The sequence below is a fragment of the Rutilus rutilus genome (genome assembly GCF_951802725.1).
Source record: "Rutilus rutilus genome assembly, chromosome: 3".
Lineage (NCBI taxonomy): Eukaryota > Metazoa > Chordata > Actinopteri > Cypriniformes > Leuciscidae > Rutilus > Rutilus rutilus.
Window position 1 is genome coordinate 17,273,361 of NC_140211.1, and position 16,219 is coordinate 17,289,579.

General features: G+C 39.1%; 1 protein-coding gene across 6 annotated transcripts in view; it reads left to right on the top strand.

The window, feature by feature from the left end:
• Positions 1–16,219, top strand: part of svep1 (sushi, von Willebrand factor type A, EGF and pentraxin domain containing 1) — an 81,129-nt gene that overhangs the window by 26,189 nt on the left and 38,721 nt on the right. For all 6 annotated transcript variants that reach the window (XM_084403377.1, XM_084403381.1, XM_084403378.1 and 3 more), the window contains exons 4-7: positions 9,034–9,192; positions 9,336–9,515; positions 12,943–13,122; positions 15,380–15,574. In XM_084403377.1, coding sequence (XP_084259503.1) covers positions 9,034–9,192; positions 9,336–9,515; positions 12,943–13,122; positions 15,380–15,574 — 714 coding nt within the window. The remainder of the gene's footprint in view (positions 1–9,033; positions 9,193–9,335; positions 9,516–12,942; positions 13,123–15,379; positions 15,575–16,219) is intronic.

A 16,219-nucleotide genomic window follows, 5' to 3' on the forward strand; every position in this document is an offset into this window, starting at 1 on the left:
AAAAGAGCCAAGCCACGTCTTTCATATTCAGATCAAATAGGGCTGTTGCCCTACATTCAAGACTATGAATGGTTTCATCCGTTTTGTCATTAAACAAAGCTAATAACTCATAACTTAGAAAGGTAAAAGCATACAGTACCTTAAAGGGGTGGTATAATGCCCTTTTCACAAGATATAAAATAAATCTCTGATGTCCCCAGAGTGTGTATGTGAAGTTTTAGCTAAAAAAAACCCACAGATATTTTTATATAGCATGTTAAAGTTGTCACTTTTTGAGGGTGAGCAAAAACGCACCGTTTTTGTGTCTGTTCCTTTAAATGCAAATGAGCTGCTGCTCCCGGCACAGATGGCAGAGCTTCAACAGCTTGCACTCACACAGACATGCACTGAAAATTTCAAAACTTTTAGCCTTTTATGTGCAAACCGGAGTCAGAAAGATGGAGAGACTCAAGAACATGTAGACAACATTTCTGAATGGTTAGTTGATGAATTTATGTAGCTGATGTGGAGTTAACTATCTTCTAGTCATTGATTAGCATATTCTGTCATGATAATCTATAAATCGTGTTCCAGAGGCAGGGTTTATTTCAATTTTAAGGTTGGTGATGTCACTAACCCGGGAGGAATGTTGTGTAGTCCCTACCAGTCCTTAAAAAGCACTGTTTCTTTAAAATAAAAGATCTCCCTTTGCTTTGAACTTTGAGCGTCGTAACTTTGCAGATGTTGTTTATGCTCAAACAGCAACATTACACACTAACTAAAGTTAGAAAAGTGAAATCATAATCAACCACCCCTTTAACAGTTTTAAATATGACACGTCCATAGCACAGGTGGTTTGGGACAGGTTATGTGCCTTAGTTTAATACTTAGAGGTTAGAGGTTTATTCAAATCAAATCTTAGCACTGAATGAGAAATAATGATGCTAATGTAATGCTAGAATGATGCTAGATACTAGTGTGCCTGTCATTCATACAATGTTATAATTTGGTATATTGTCAAATTATATTTCAGTTCTTTCTGGGATTTTGTCAAAAACTATAAATAGATGTTATTTTGCTAAGTGTGTGTTTGTGCTAGTCCTTGACTGATTAATTTATTATATAATTTATTTTTTAAAGGAAATGATACTTCAAATATCAAACTAAAACTGGCGTTAGGTGGCGGAAAGTCTTAATGAGTGAGTCGTTGAGTCATTCATTCAACTGAATTGTTTAAATGGCTGATTCATTCTGGAACAAAACAAGTGAACAAGACACACAACGGTTTTGTTGCGGCTTTGTTTGGAACTATTTTTATTGGCAAAATAGAGCAAAAACAGACAATATCGGCAATATAGGCCCTGTTTCACAGACAGGGCTTAGATTAAGCCAGGGTTAGACCTTAGTTCAATTCAAGGCATATACATTTTATTTTATAAACCTGCCTTAGAAAAAAACATTACTGGTGTGCATTGAGGCAAAACAATGGCACTGACATGTTTTAAGATATGTCATTGCAAGTTGTTTACAGCTCAAACATGCATTTTAGTGCAGGACTAGCTTTAGCCTTGTCTGTGAAACCGGGGGATTGTGATCAATTACGATATTATCTTAGACAATATCGCACACCACTATATTATAAGCCTGAAATACAACAACTGTGTTCATAAAATTGACAGGTTTTACATTACTGCATATCTTTAAATGCTTTACAAAAATGCACAATTACAAAAAATGCATGATTAGTCTTCTAAAGTACTCCTGAAAAAATCATTTGAACCCAGTTACTTTTGAATTCCTTTTTCGGATAAAGGAGGATGGTTGCTCAACTCCTGGTGTGCTCTGCTCCAGGATGTCTTGGCCAAAAGAGCAGATGCCTCTGGATCTCAAAGGACAAAGGTTCAGAGTCAATTGGGTTCGCCTCAGTTTTTCAAACTAGATCAGATTAAAGTGAAGATTTTAATTTGTTCCTGAAGGTTTCTAAATGGGGTCTGTTGGTTATTGAGACATTGTGTTGTTCTGCTGACCTCACGTCCGTTTTTCACTTTCAGTGGAAATGAGTAATGGTTAGATATTTGAAGTGACTGCTGGTCTGAGGTCAGTGGCTCCTATCTGGAGCAACTTAATGCCTCAGTGACAAATTAAGAATTCCTCAGCCTGCCACTGTGTGGTAAACTGTGTTGATTAATACCTTTGGAAAAAGGAGGCAAGTTTATAGGCTGTAGAAACTGTGTGATCTTGTAAAGTAACTTTTACTTTGGGTCATAAATAGACACTTGTGCATACAGGAGGCATGTGCATGACCATAAATTTGCTTGTTAGGAGCTGTGTGTGTGTGTGTTGACTGTAAACTGGCTGCAATTAGGGCCAACAGCAGGTGGGGGTGACATGGGATTTTGTGAAAAGAGTCAGTAGCTGAACCTAACGAACCTTGCAAGTGTTCTTCCCCCATCTTTCTATTTTTCTTCCTTTACTTCTTATTTCCCCCTTTATCCATGCCAATTACAGAGTAGCTCACTTTGTCAGTGTATCCAGTTATAAAAAGAGATTTACAGTATGGCCAAACAGTCCTATTTAATTCCGCTCTGATTCCATTCTTGAGAATGACCTGCGAGTGTCACACCGGACTGGGATGCTGTAATGGTTATTCTGCCCTCTATTTCGCCTTCACTGCCATTAAAAAATCCCATTATAAATGTTTTATGATACCTGCTCTGGTTTTAAAGGCTTACTATGAAAGTACAACCCTATTTTCTCTCCTATTTCTTTCTTTCTTTTTCTGTCAGTTTCACCTCTTCACCTCTCCCAATGTCATGTCATTATTTCCTGCCTTTCTCCATAGGAGTGGCCTTTTAATTTGCCAATTGTGCCTTCTATGTTTGTAAGTGTGTGTCTGTGCGCATGTGTAAGGTAGACAAAAAGAGTACAAAAGAGATCAGTATTGAGTGTGTGTTGCATCCTTTCCCCCTTCATCTCTGTCCATCAAAGCATGTGCTTTTAGGAGGCCCCTCTCAAGACCATGCTATAACTCTCTGCAGATAAGGGTCTTTGCTACTGAACCTCATACCCTTTGCCACAAGTTGACCTACACCAGAGAGAAGTTTTCGGGAAGAGATTTACAGAAATGGGATTTAGAATGATATGAGAGTGAGTAAATGATGATGGAAGTTTCATTATTAGGTGAACTAATTTGTTAAAAGTTGACAAGAGTGACAACACATAAACACATAAAGATTACTGCTTTCCAGAATCCAGATCTGAGCACAGATGGTAACAGGAAATCTTTTGTCACGACACAAAGCATAACAATTGCATTTGAGGTTGACCTCATGTTCAAACCCTGAACAAAGGGGAAAGGATGAGATCCATATAAACATGCAGAGTGACATTTTTGTGGCTGAAAACAGGACAATGTGGTGAACCGATGGTAGCATGAATGATGTCATTAAAGGAACACTCCACCGTTTTACACCGCTCTACAGTAATTTGAAAGTGATTGCAGTACAAGTTTTGGCCACAATCTTACATACGAACCGTATGAACTTTAAACTATGTTATTCCCTTAACTAAGACGAGTTGATACATACCTCTCTCGTCTCAGTGCGTGCACTCAATCGCTCTGGCGCGCGGCGACACTTTGATAGCACTTAGCTTAGCCCAGTTCATTCATTAGGGACCAAACAGAGATGAAGTTAGAAGCAACCAAACACCTCCACGTTTTCCCTATTTAAATACAGTTACACGAGTAGTTACATGACCAAGTATGGTGACACAAAATAAAATGTGGTGCTTTTCTAAGTGGGTAAAAAGGATAACTATAATGTATGGCGGAATAGCACTTGGGAGCACTCGGCGCAGTAAAAGTCATGCCTGAAAAATCGTCTCCCCCTCTCCCTCTCACTTCTGTCATTAGAACCAACGTGACTTTTTACTGCGCCGAGTCGAAGTGCTACTAAATACTCGTGTAACTGTATTTAAATAGGGAAAACGTGGAGGTGTTTGGTCGCTTCTAACTTCATCTCTGTTTGGTCCCTAATGAATTAACTGGGCTAAGCTAAGTGCTATCAAAGTGTCGCCACGCGCCAGAGCGATTGAGTGCACGCACTGAGACGAGAGAGGTATGTATCAACTCGTCTTAGTTAAGGGAATAACATAGTTTAATATGAAAAAACGGTGGAGTGTTCCTTTAAAGTCCCTGTAAAGGCAATTCTACAAAAAAATTCTAAACACATTATAAGTGCTAGAAATGTATTGCTAAAACATGTTACAAAGACTGAGAACTGTGAAGTACTAAATTGTGGAGTTAGACCGTTTAACAGTTTTTCACCCTTGCTGTGAGCCGGATTTTTTGGGCGGGGCTAAAACGGGGGCTCGATGACGCACTGCGACCCCCTGAGCTTGATTGGGCCCCTACTTGATGACGCACGGAGTCACTAAGCCTATCGCTCAATCGCGAGTTACTATCAGACAGCCTACAGTTTGCTAGCTACTATGCCCACGGCTCTGGCTATGCCTTCGTCATGTAAATGCGTATTCCCTGGATGCAATCACTTAGAAAACAGATCGGTGTCCTTATTTAAATTTCCGAAAAATGATCATAATAGAAGAGGTGGATTTATCTTGTGAAGAGCTAACGTTACCTTGATGGAGAGCTGATGATCACCACCACACCCGCCTCTGTAGAGATCAGGATAGTTTACTTTCGTTGGAGACAACTGGAATTCACTGATAATCCGCTGTTACTGGTGAATGGGGCCGAACCGACTATCTCCCGCTGTCCGCTTCGGCCTTCATCCTCCCGTCGCGCCGACATGCACGAGCTGTGCGCGAGTCATATTTCCCGCGAGTGGGCGTGGTTTCAGCGCAGCCAGCGGACACGCCCCCAGCGTTTGAGAGCTGAGACTACTGCTCATTTTTTCGAGATTTTGATAGCTTATTTTATTTACTTGGCGGCTTTTTTAATCATTGAAATTGGGCTGGGTGGCTAATAACACATTTTTCGGTGGTATGACAAACTCAGAACACATACTTAATTTTGACTTTACAGGGACTTTAAGAACACTTACTTACAATAGTTTATAAGGTGCATCTGTTGCATCCTGGTTTACAGATGTGGATTATTGTTTATTACCATAATCTTATGCCATACACACAGTCAATCAGGTAAAGACAGATCATTGTGTCCAATTTTTGCTGCTTATGAGAAGTGTAAGTTGTATATTATGTATTGTTTTTACATCTGCACTGCATCTACAACCTGCTTTTAGAATACTGATGGACGTTTAGAATACATGATGAAGTTGTTTATTCTCTGTGCCACTAAGAGCAGACATGACTGAAGTTGTTCAGAATAATTCTAGTGGGGCCTGTAATATGGTTGAACTCTAAAATTACCCTGTGTCCACATTTTCTTTGATTCCCAAACATCTTTGTCCATATTTTGGACATGTTGAATCATGACAAATGTCAGCCACATGGGCTACATCCATTTGGCTGTAGTTTTATTGTGCAAAATTCTATGTTTTATGCTACATAAAGCATTGCTATTGTCAGGAATTACATGTTGTTTCAGTTGGGTTTGACTTTTACAACATCACCAGAAACTCAAAATAAACCAAACTTCCATGGCCACTCAACCGTCTGACATACTAAAGACACTCCTCCTTCCCCCTTCCTAGTTCACTCTCTCTTCTTACTCACATCCTTTCTTTGGACTGTAAGTTCTTGTCCATCTGTTGGGTTGACATCCTCTTTCTCTCTTTCATTTTGGGTTTCTGGAAGGACGAGGGTTTTGATATGATTGCCTCAGAGTTATGAGACATGCAGCCAGGAAAGAGCAGTCCAAATTACCACCAATACAGGACTTTTCCGCTGTACTTGTGAAGTTCTTATTTTAAACCTGTAAAACCTCATTAAAAAATATAGCTAAAGGTTCCAGGTCGCAACAAGATTCTACCACATCATTATCAAAGACTAGCTTATCCTGACATAACCTGATATACAACAGAGCTACACATTCACTATTATACACATGCTAATGTTAGCTGTTGACTTTGGAATATTTTAAAAGGGACTTGTCATGGCCATTAGAGGATATTATAACATTTACACATATCATTTACATTACATTTATGAATTTAGCTTTTATCCAGAGCAACACAAGCAATTTGTCACAGAGCCAACAATATTCAATGTGGACAATGCTAGGTTTATTAGAAAGTTAGATTAGGAAACAAGCTAGAGCAGAGGTGAAGTGTGTGTGTGTGTGTGTGTGTGTGTGTGTGTGCGCGCGTGTGTGTGTGTGTGTGTGCGCGTGCCGAGTGCCTTGGTTTAAGTTTGTAATGGTTAAGTTTCTGTAGAAAAGGTGCCTCTTCAGTTGCTTCATATCACAGAAATGACAGGCTAAAGTTTCATCAGGTAATTGTATAGGTGCATATGCTTTAAACAACTGTGCTAACGGTTTAGACAGTAGCTTAATGTTTTATGAAAAGAGTTGCTTTTACTATAGGCCTTTATCACAGTCCGTGTGTCATCACATCTGGTTCCGATTAGGAGTGTAATAGAATTTCCGCCTGCATTATTGTCAATGGACGGACGCCAGTTTTGAGAAGAAAATTAAATGAATTGTCAGCTCTGCCAGTGCTGCCAGTCATAAGATTAACGAGCAGCACGCAGCTTAATTTATTGCCAGAGGAATAATCAGACTGATTTAATTTTATTTTTAATGTTATTTCGTTTATTTTTGCATTATATTACAACCCATTATTGTCTACAGTATAATGTTATCCAGTCATTGCACTCTAACACGGAGGATATGACTCGTTTACGATGATCAATCCAGTTATTTTTTAATAATGGAAATATTCCTTTATTTAAACAACTTCAACATGATCTAATTATTAATGATTGCATCGTAAAGTAAGTGCCTGAAAAAATGCACCACATACAGGATGGCCTGTGCGCTCCCATTTAAATCAGGAAATATGGATATAACATATCAAATAACTGAGGTTGGTGTTTTTAGAAGTATTTGTGATGAATTTTACATAAAATCACAACAACAGTCCCGTGCAGCGGAAGTGTGATGTCAGACTGGATTTCAGTTTGGTTTGATTGGTGTAATTTAACAGACAATGTATAAATACTTTTGTCACTTTAGTGTATTTCATTTGACAAAATACAGCGTTCGTTAGCTAGCTATTTGTAACATAAGCATAATGTCTATGAACACTTTCATTAAACCAGGTCAGTGTAAAATGTCTGGAAGAATGTATTCGCAAGCAATTCGACTTTCCAATGAAGATGTTTCACCGCCCATCTCAATGACTTCATCAGCTGTTGGATTCTGGGGAATTCCAGCCATCAGACAGCTCTTAAAAGCAATCTGTGACAAAATGTCTTCAATAGACGCATTAAAACATCAGGGCACGTGTGTTAAGGTGGTGAAGTTTAATAACCAGTTGCTTAACATTTTTCCCAGCACTTTTTTGAGAAAGGAAACCAATCATCTTTCCAGCTTTCTGATTTCTCCTTCTATCTAACTTATTCCATCCATCCATCTGTATGTCTGTTTCTCTCACTTAAGCACAGATGCACATTTTTTCATTGGTTTTGGTTATATTCCTGTCTTGCATTCTTTTTCGCCATCTGTCTGTTTACTTCTCTTTTCCTGTCTCAGTTTCACTGTCAATCTCTGTTCTTCTTACATAAATTCCACCATCTGCTTGTCTGTTTGTGTCTTTGTGTTTGCTAGCTTTTCTTTCTCTCTGTCTTTTTGCCCTGTACTCAACTGCCTATCCTTTGGGCCCAGTGTTTCAGAGCGGATGGCCACCCATCAGCACCAGTTTATAGAACCCGTCTTCCCTCATCAAAACTCAGAATAGCACAGCATTGCAACTGTTTCAAAAGCAGCTGGGTGTTATTTGCATGAAAAATGACCAAAGTGAAATATTAGAAATGATGCCAAGGATACTGGGAGGAAAACTTATTTACTCTTGCATATTGCATGTTATGTAACCAGTGAAACAAAACGGTGGTTGTCTGACTAGCCGCTCGAGCTGTCAGCTCAGTGATTGACGGGAGTCCGTTACTAATAACAACACTTGCAACGGGAAAATTGTTAAGTTAGATGTGGGTTTTGTTGCTTAATTGACCAGATAGTCTGTCAAGATGACTTCTGACAGTAGGTACTATTGGAGGGAAGGAGAGATGGACTGAGAGAAGAGAAAGAATATGATGATGAAAAAAGTGACCCATTACCTGAATTTAATCTCCAACTGGGGTCCAAACAAAGTGTTTTTTCTCCAACTTTGACTAATTTGAGATGTCTGGCTGACTGAACAGAGCAGCTATTGATAAAGAGTGTCTGGGTTGTTCCTCCCTCCACAAGTGAAATGTCTTTGATATTTTACATGTGCTTATGTGGGGAGGTTTTTAGGTGTTTCAGCCAAAATTGTTCCAGTGAAAAACACATCATTTACTTTTCTAAATAGTCTGAAAAATACTCATGGAATTTAATGAATCCTGTATTAACCTCCAAAACATACTGTATGTGTCATTTAAGAAATGGAAAGTTGGTGCTCGGGAGTCTTTCATTTCAGTAACATGTTATTTGACACCACATCTTATCACAAGGGTTTGTGTCTAGTGTTTGACGAATCCATTGGGATGATTTAATTTGCTTGTGGCATGTATACCAAAAAAGGTCTATATAACGTGCCATAAATTAATTTCCAGAGGGATCACAGTTGCGGGAACAGCTTATTGCATCATTAAACATTTCAAACATTTTAAGTTACATTTTTAACATTGTCTTTTTTGATCAGGGACTTGGTTCTACCCATTGGTTATTGAATTGGATGGTGGCAGATCTAAACATTTTGGTTAAACATTACGAGGTTAAAAAAAAGAAAAGAAAGATAAATATGGATGAATTGTTCACAATAAGATCAATAACATGCATTTAGAAAATGTGAATTTAGAAAGATGAATTTCCATTTCATACCGACTTTAAGTCATGTCTACCATTTTTATTTCACTTTTTTTCTTTCTCAGCTTGTCCCTCTGGCACATATAAACCTGAATCAGTTTCTGGAGGTGCGAGTACCTGCCTGCCCTGCCCAGACCCTCGTCACACATCCAGACCTGGGAGTACAGATGTATCAGACTGTGTGTGTATGGAAGGCTACAGACCACACAACAACACATGCCAAGGTGCTGATCTATCTGCATTATTTTTTTGACCATACATCTGCTATCATTTGTTTATAGATATGTCTGTATGTGTGCCCTTTCAAACACAAAATATAATCATATTACTCTCCTACTCTCTTGTTCTCTATTCTTCCTTACTGCAGTGGTGGTCTGTCCAGTTCTCTCTCCTCCAGAGAATGGCTTCTTCATCCAGAATGTGTGTAATAATCAGTTTAACTCTGCATGTGGGGTGCGCTGTCTCACGGGCTTTGACCTGCAGGGAGATGGAATCAGACTTTGCCAGCCAGACGGGAGCTGGTCAGGAGTTCAGCCAAACTGCAGAGGTGAGAGAGGGGGGGTGGGCACACCTGAGACCGGTTGCATGAAACCTAGTAAGTGGTTTGATTTAAAGGTATCCCTGAGGGAAAAAAATCCTTGAGGGAAGGAATTTCTTTAAGAGCGTTGCAACAAAAGTCTTAACCGTCACCCTTACCTAAATGTTTATACTAAGCATTTTGCGATAGTTTCTGGCAAAACACGGCAATGCAGAAGCGGTTGCTATAGTTATGAAATCTCAGACAATAAACAGAACATAACGGACCACTGACTTTTAGACAAGTTAAACATTTACCAAACTGTACAGCAGTACTTCAATATTTGAGTTATGGGGATTATTAAAGGGGGTCTGATGGATGACACAGAGCGTCCTAAAATTTGAGCACATTGTTTCTATGAGTGTACACACACTGACGGTGTCCAGCTACGACTATGTGGATGCTCAGAATCCTGCTGCGCCACTCACATAGTTTTCCAATAAATGACATTATATTTGTCCAACTCGTTGTTATTGTACTCAATCTTCAACACCACTTTGCCTGTATGGTGATTAGATGCACTGATTTTGCTCTCTTGAACTTAAGCACGAAAAGTACAGAATGATGCATCCGGTGTTCGTGGTCCTAGCTGCGACTCGGCTCATCACCTAGTCCTGTGTGCTAATGAGCTTTACACAAAAACCAAACTGGACCAAGGACAAAAAAAGCTGTTCTTTTAGAAGACGAGGGGAAACACCCAACCCAAGCCAGCCTCACATTGGAAGTGATGAAAAATATGAAAATGTTATTGTTCCGTCAATTTTGTTTCTGACAATACACATTTCATGTTTGTTAATGCAACAAACATTAAATCACATAAAAGCCTGCCTAAACAGATAAGTTTTAAGACGAGATTTAAAGACCGAAATACTAGAACTGTTGCGAACTTCTACAGGAAGTGAGTTCCATAAATGGGGAGCCGCATAACCGAAAGCTAGTGATTCCATAAAAGTTGTCCGAGTGCGTGGAAGGACAAGTGTAAGTGCAGAAGCTGATCTTAAAATGCGGGAAGGAGTATGCATATGAACAAGATCTAGAAGATATGAAGGAGCCAAATTGTTAAGTGCTTTGTAAGTTAAAAGTAAAATTTTAAAATTTACACGGAATTTAACTGTGAGCCAATGCAAATTTTTCAAAACAGGAGAAATATGTTCAGAGATGGAAGTTTTGGTAATGACTCGAGCTGCGGCATTTTGTACCAACTGTAATTTATGAAGAGATTTGGAAGGAAGCCCATAAAACAAAAGCATTACAATAGTCGATTCGTGATGTTACAAGAGCATGCACAAGCGTAGCAGTACTCTTGAGTGAAAGGACAGGACGCAGACGATTTATATTCCTAATATGAAAGAATGTAGAATGGGTAACACTGTTAATGTGAGCTTCAAAAGACTCAGTTCAAAGGAACAAAGCAAAATCTATTACCACAGAAGAAATATTTGACTTAGTTATTGTATTTTTTGAACCAATGAGAAGAATTTCTGTTTTACTACTGTTCAATTTTAGAAAATTACTTGAAAACCAATTTTTTTATTCACTTAAGCACTCACCAAGAGCAGAGGTTTAGAAGACAGATCAAGTTGGGTGTCGTCGGTATGACAATGAAAATGAATATCATATTTCCTAAAGATGATGCCAATTGGTAAAAGATAAATAATAAACAAAAGAGGTCCTAAAACAGAACCCTGGGGAACACCGGTGACAACATAGGTGAGTTTTGATTTAAACTGTTTAAGTTGTACAAATTGAATGCTGTCCGTGAGATAGGAACGGAACCAGCTTAAAGCCATACCAGTAATTCCAATAGATTCCAGCCTGCTCAAAAGTATAGGATGTGAAATGGTATCAAATGCTGCACTAAGATCAAGAAGTATAAGTATTGATAAAAGACCAGCATCAGCAGCTAGTAATAGATCATTAGAAATCTTTTCAAGTGCAGTTTCAACACTATGATGAGAACTGTTCAACTCACCGAGTGGTTAGTTGTGTTCGTTGATGATTAAAAATAAATATATCGGCGCAATGTATGATTTCAATCCGTTTATTTTTCTATAGTGGAACTATTTTTTCAGATACCTCACAACCGCGTATAAACTTCCGCTCGATATTTGAGTCTGAAGCGTCTTTTCCGTTCCCGGTAGCGCAGTAATATCAACGAGCAATGAGTCCTCCAACAGAAAGCAATGGGATTTTACAAAATGCAAAATAAAACACGACAGAAACTGTATTTCGCTACTCTACTTGTTTTGGAACATCAACGAACACCACTAACCACTCGGTGAGTTGCACAGTTTTGAAAACGAACGTTAAGGGTTGTTTTAAGGACATGTTTGTGCATGGCCATAGACTCCCATTCTAAAGCGGTCATGGGTAATTCTAAAATAGTCAAAAAGTCGAGACAGGAGCCATTGTCAAAATTTCTTTGTCCACCACTCTTGTTCATCCAAAACAAACTACAAAATAGACTCAAAGTGTTAAATACCGGAATTATCCTTTAAGGGTTCCCATAACCTTTTAACTTAGGGTTTTCTTAATTTAAGGTCTTTCATGCAACCGAGCCCTGGATTTTATGACATCACCAGTCCTGTAAAGTGAAAATAAACTGATTTATTAATTGTTTTTCTTTTCTCTTCCTTTTCTTTCACTCATTCTTTTGTTCACTCACCCTTCCCCTACTCTTTTGTGCTATATTTGCCTCTAATTCCATCTAAGCGGAAAACATTGGTTTTATTGTCAGTTTATGTGTTACACAAATGATAGCTCAAAGGGCTTTGAGTCACCCCATATGTTTCAGCACCCCCAGAAACGGTAATATACTGCAGCCTGTGAGTATGTATGCGTGTGTGCAGTGGGGCTCATAAAGCTATTTCTCTGCATGTCTGCCTGCAGAGCTCTGAGTTCATGTGTGTTTAGATAGCTGGAAAGTAAACTCGAATGCTTTGCCAACTATGTTGAGTGCTTACACACTTCAACACACCGACAAATGAATACAATATGAATATGCACCTACACACACACACCAAATCACATGCTCAGACAGATGTATGTATGCAAGTTGACCTGTCAAGAGTTCCCTCTATTGTGACCTCAGCCCTGAAATAACATTTGGGATGTTCTTTGTTTGGAAATAAATTACAGGCCTCAAAGTTCTAACCACAGACTTTTAGCTACCAGCCACCCTCTTCTTTTTCTTTCTTTTCTTCCCGTTTTCTTTTAAAATCTCTCTTCTTCTCTAGCCTGTCCATCTTTTACATTTTTGTTTCTCCCTGGCTGTTCATTTTAGCTGTATTGTTCCATGGAATCATTTAAAGTTTGTTCAATACAGCAAAGTTTTAATAACATAGGACCAGACTTTCTGTGCGATGCTCTAACCCCTGTGTGTGGTATTTTCCCATAGTTCGCTCTTGCCCAGATCTCTCTCCTCCGCATCACGGGGTACTGAACTGCAGTGAGCGGACTGCCCCCTACAGGCTGGAGTGTTCGGTGCGCTGTGAACAGGGCTACAGGCTGCAGGGCAGAGCTAGACTCACCTGCCTGGCCAACTCACAGTGGAGTGGACCACAGCCCCGGTGTGCCGGTAAGATAGTAGATCTATGGGTGTAAAGACTTTTACATTGTTGCAATTTTTTTTATTAATTTGTACTTCAAATAAAGTAGTGCTCTTTTGAACTCTCTATTCAAGAATCTTGGTGAAAAAAAGTATCACATTTTCCACAAAAATAATTTAAAAAGTTATAAACATTGATAGCAATAAAAAATGTTTCTTGAGCACCAAATTAGCATATCAGAATGTTTTCTGAAGGAACACGTGACACTGAAGACTGGAGAAATGACAGTTGAAAATTCTTTTATTCCATCAGAGAGTAAATTACACTTTGAAATATATCATAATGTAAAACAGTTATTTTAAATTGTATTAATATTTTTCTTTGTATTACTGTTTTTACTGTATTTTGATCAAATAAATGTAGCCTTAATGAGCATAAGATACTTCTTACAAAAACAAAAAAAATTCTTACTGACCACAAAAACTTTTGAATGATAGTGTAAATTACTAGCCTGACGTCGTCATACTCAATTCTAGTCAGAATGTGAGTCTGATACTTCTCCATTGAGCTTTGATTATGGGGCGTGTTTCAACCGAACCAGGAAAAAAAATTCCTCTGCACTCAATTGGATAGACCTACAACCAATCAGAGCAACGGAGTAAGTGACGTATGTTTTTCATTCATGTTTCCGATCGCGGTTCTCTGTTCCTCTTTTAAAATTAATGCGCTGTCGATATCTTCCCTATGATATCTTCTATAACAGACGCGATGGCGGAATCTACACATGATGTTTTATAAACAAATTTCAGGAGGAGCACATTCAAATAATCAATCCAATCAACCGTCTATCAGCATGAGAGGAAAGCATATATTTATTCACTCGGTCAACTCACCTAACATGACCGTTTTCAGCATCCCTGCACTCACTCTCGGCTTGTTCTTCCACAGCCAGGAATACGGGGGGAGTACTTTGGGTTCGGGCCGAATACCGAGCCCGAAGCCTCTCCTCGGACAGCACGCCAAATATGCATTTATTCTATCTGACTTATTTGTAAGCGTGAACTCGTGAAATCTCAATTCTTCAGCGGCAGTCATTTGAATTCAACCCAAGCGCTCGTTGATGACGTGGATGATGACGTTACCGTTGCTTATCTGTCCATCATCGTATAAAGCCCGCCCTGACAATTTGATTGGTCCGAACAATTTTTGTTCGGGCATAATAGCTCCTCAACGGAGCGAGTCCAGACCGAACTTCCCGACCAAAAAATATTGTGGGCGGGGTTCGGGCTGGCACCCAGGCTAGTAAATTACATACATTCATACATCAATTGTACATTGAAGCTGCTGTGTTTTATAAGTTAGTAAGTTCCAACAATCAGGAGTTTGTGAGCATTTGGATGTTACAAACCTGTTTAAATTTTAGCTTGTGTAGAAATGATTTTGAAAACATGATGTGAGCTGCGACCATACAAGCATTAACAAGAAAGAAAGGGTTGGGAGCTCGCAAAACGCTAAAATTGCACCGTGTTCGACCCCCTACGCATGGCATAGGCATCAGTCCTACAAGAAGGCTCAAGCTTTGTTTTTATAACTATGTCTTTGATCTCCACAAGAAAGTCAATCAGTCTGATGTAACTGAATACATAATTGTGCCTTTTTGTGGGTGTTTCTTTGTCTCTCTCTCTCTCTCTCTGTCTCAGTGCTTTATCAGACATAAACGTACACACAGCTAAGCTATGGCAGCATCTTTGCTAGTTTTTACCCACAAACCTACCTCCTGCTTGGTTTCCCATATAAAAGCTAATTACATTTGTAAGCATGGCCGGACAAAATAATCTTTTATATCTTTTATTTTAACTTCCATCCTGAGTAACTGTTTATGTATTCCCACATTCTACTGACTGTCAATCAGCATCACTTGGCTCTTCTCGGTTTCATCAATCTTTGTAGATCGTTTGAACTGATACTCCAGCCTTTTGCCCGTTTGAGTTGGTTTCCTGTCTTCACTGTAATTGTTTTACTCTGTTTCTCTCTGTGCTTATCAATCTCTCTTGCTTTGGCAGTACAGGGTGATCCTGATGTCAGATTGAAAATAATTTTGCATGTGTTGAGGTTTTTTCCAAGAATGTCAAGCAGTGTGGTCAACGACCGCTCTTACATTTCCCTTTCTGGAGATATTTTTGCATGCTCTCTCTCATTCTCTTGCTCTCTCATTCTTTTGATTTATCTTTGTGGAAAATGTTTGTTCTTGTTTTACTGTGTCCCTCTTCTTTCTCTCTTTCTAAGAGGTGCGCTGTCCTCCGATTGTTACTTTGAAGCATATCCATCTGTCGCCCCCTACTTGTGGGGAGAATGAGGTCAGGACCGGAACATCGTGTCAGTTAACCTGTCCCCGTAGTTATCGTCTCCTTGGTGACTCTGAAGTCAAATGTCTGCCTTCTGGAATCTGGAGTGACAATCTACATAAAGCAACCTGTACAGGTGATTTGTTTTCTGTTTGTGTTTATAAGGATGTGCAAGGATGTGTATTGCATGACCCTGTCCATATACATGTATACACGTGTCTGAAAAAACCCTCTTTGATCCTAAATTAGTTCTGTAATTTGATATTTTGCAATGGGACAGATGTGCTGCCAGTGAAGCCAGGTGCAATAAATTTGTTGCTGCAAAATCCTTAAGATGATGAACAACAGAATAAGTGGACGATCATCAAAGAAAGTACACCAGTGTGTAAAACTAAAGGATTCCAAGATCATAAAACTCAAAAACTGCCCCTCCAAGCTGGAACTGAACAAAGCGTCAATTAGTTTTGGCTTTCACCCCTGAACCTCTATGATTTACTGATGAGAGGAGAGATTATGTTTGTGTATTTTTGTGAGCTTGTGGCTCATCAGTGTCTATAGAGATTAGTGCAGAACGGAAAAGACTGGGTGTTTTCGTCTGATCTAGGTTCTTTCTAGCGCTGACAAAAGATGAAGTATTTGTTTAGCTTGGAGGGTCAGCAGAGGCTGTGTGATTAATAAGCTCTACTCCAACCTGGATGTTGATAATAATTGACAGTTCAGTCAATTGCTCTCAACAGAGCAACACCAACAACTGCTCTTTGCTCATAGCCTCTACATGAAT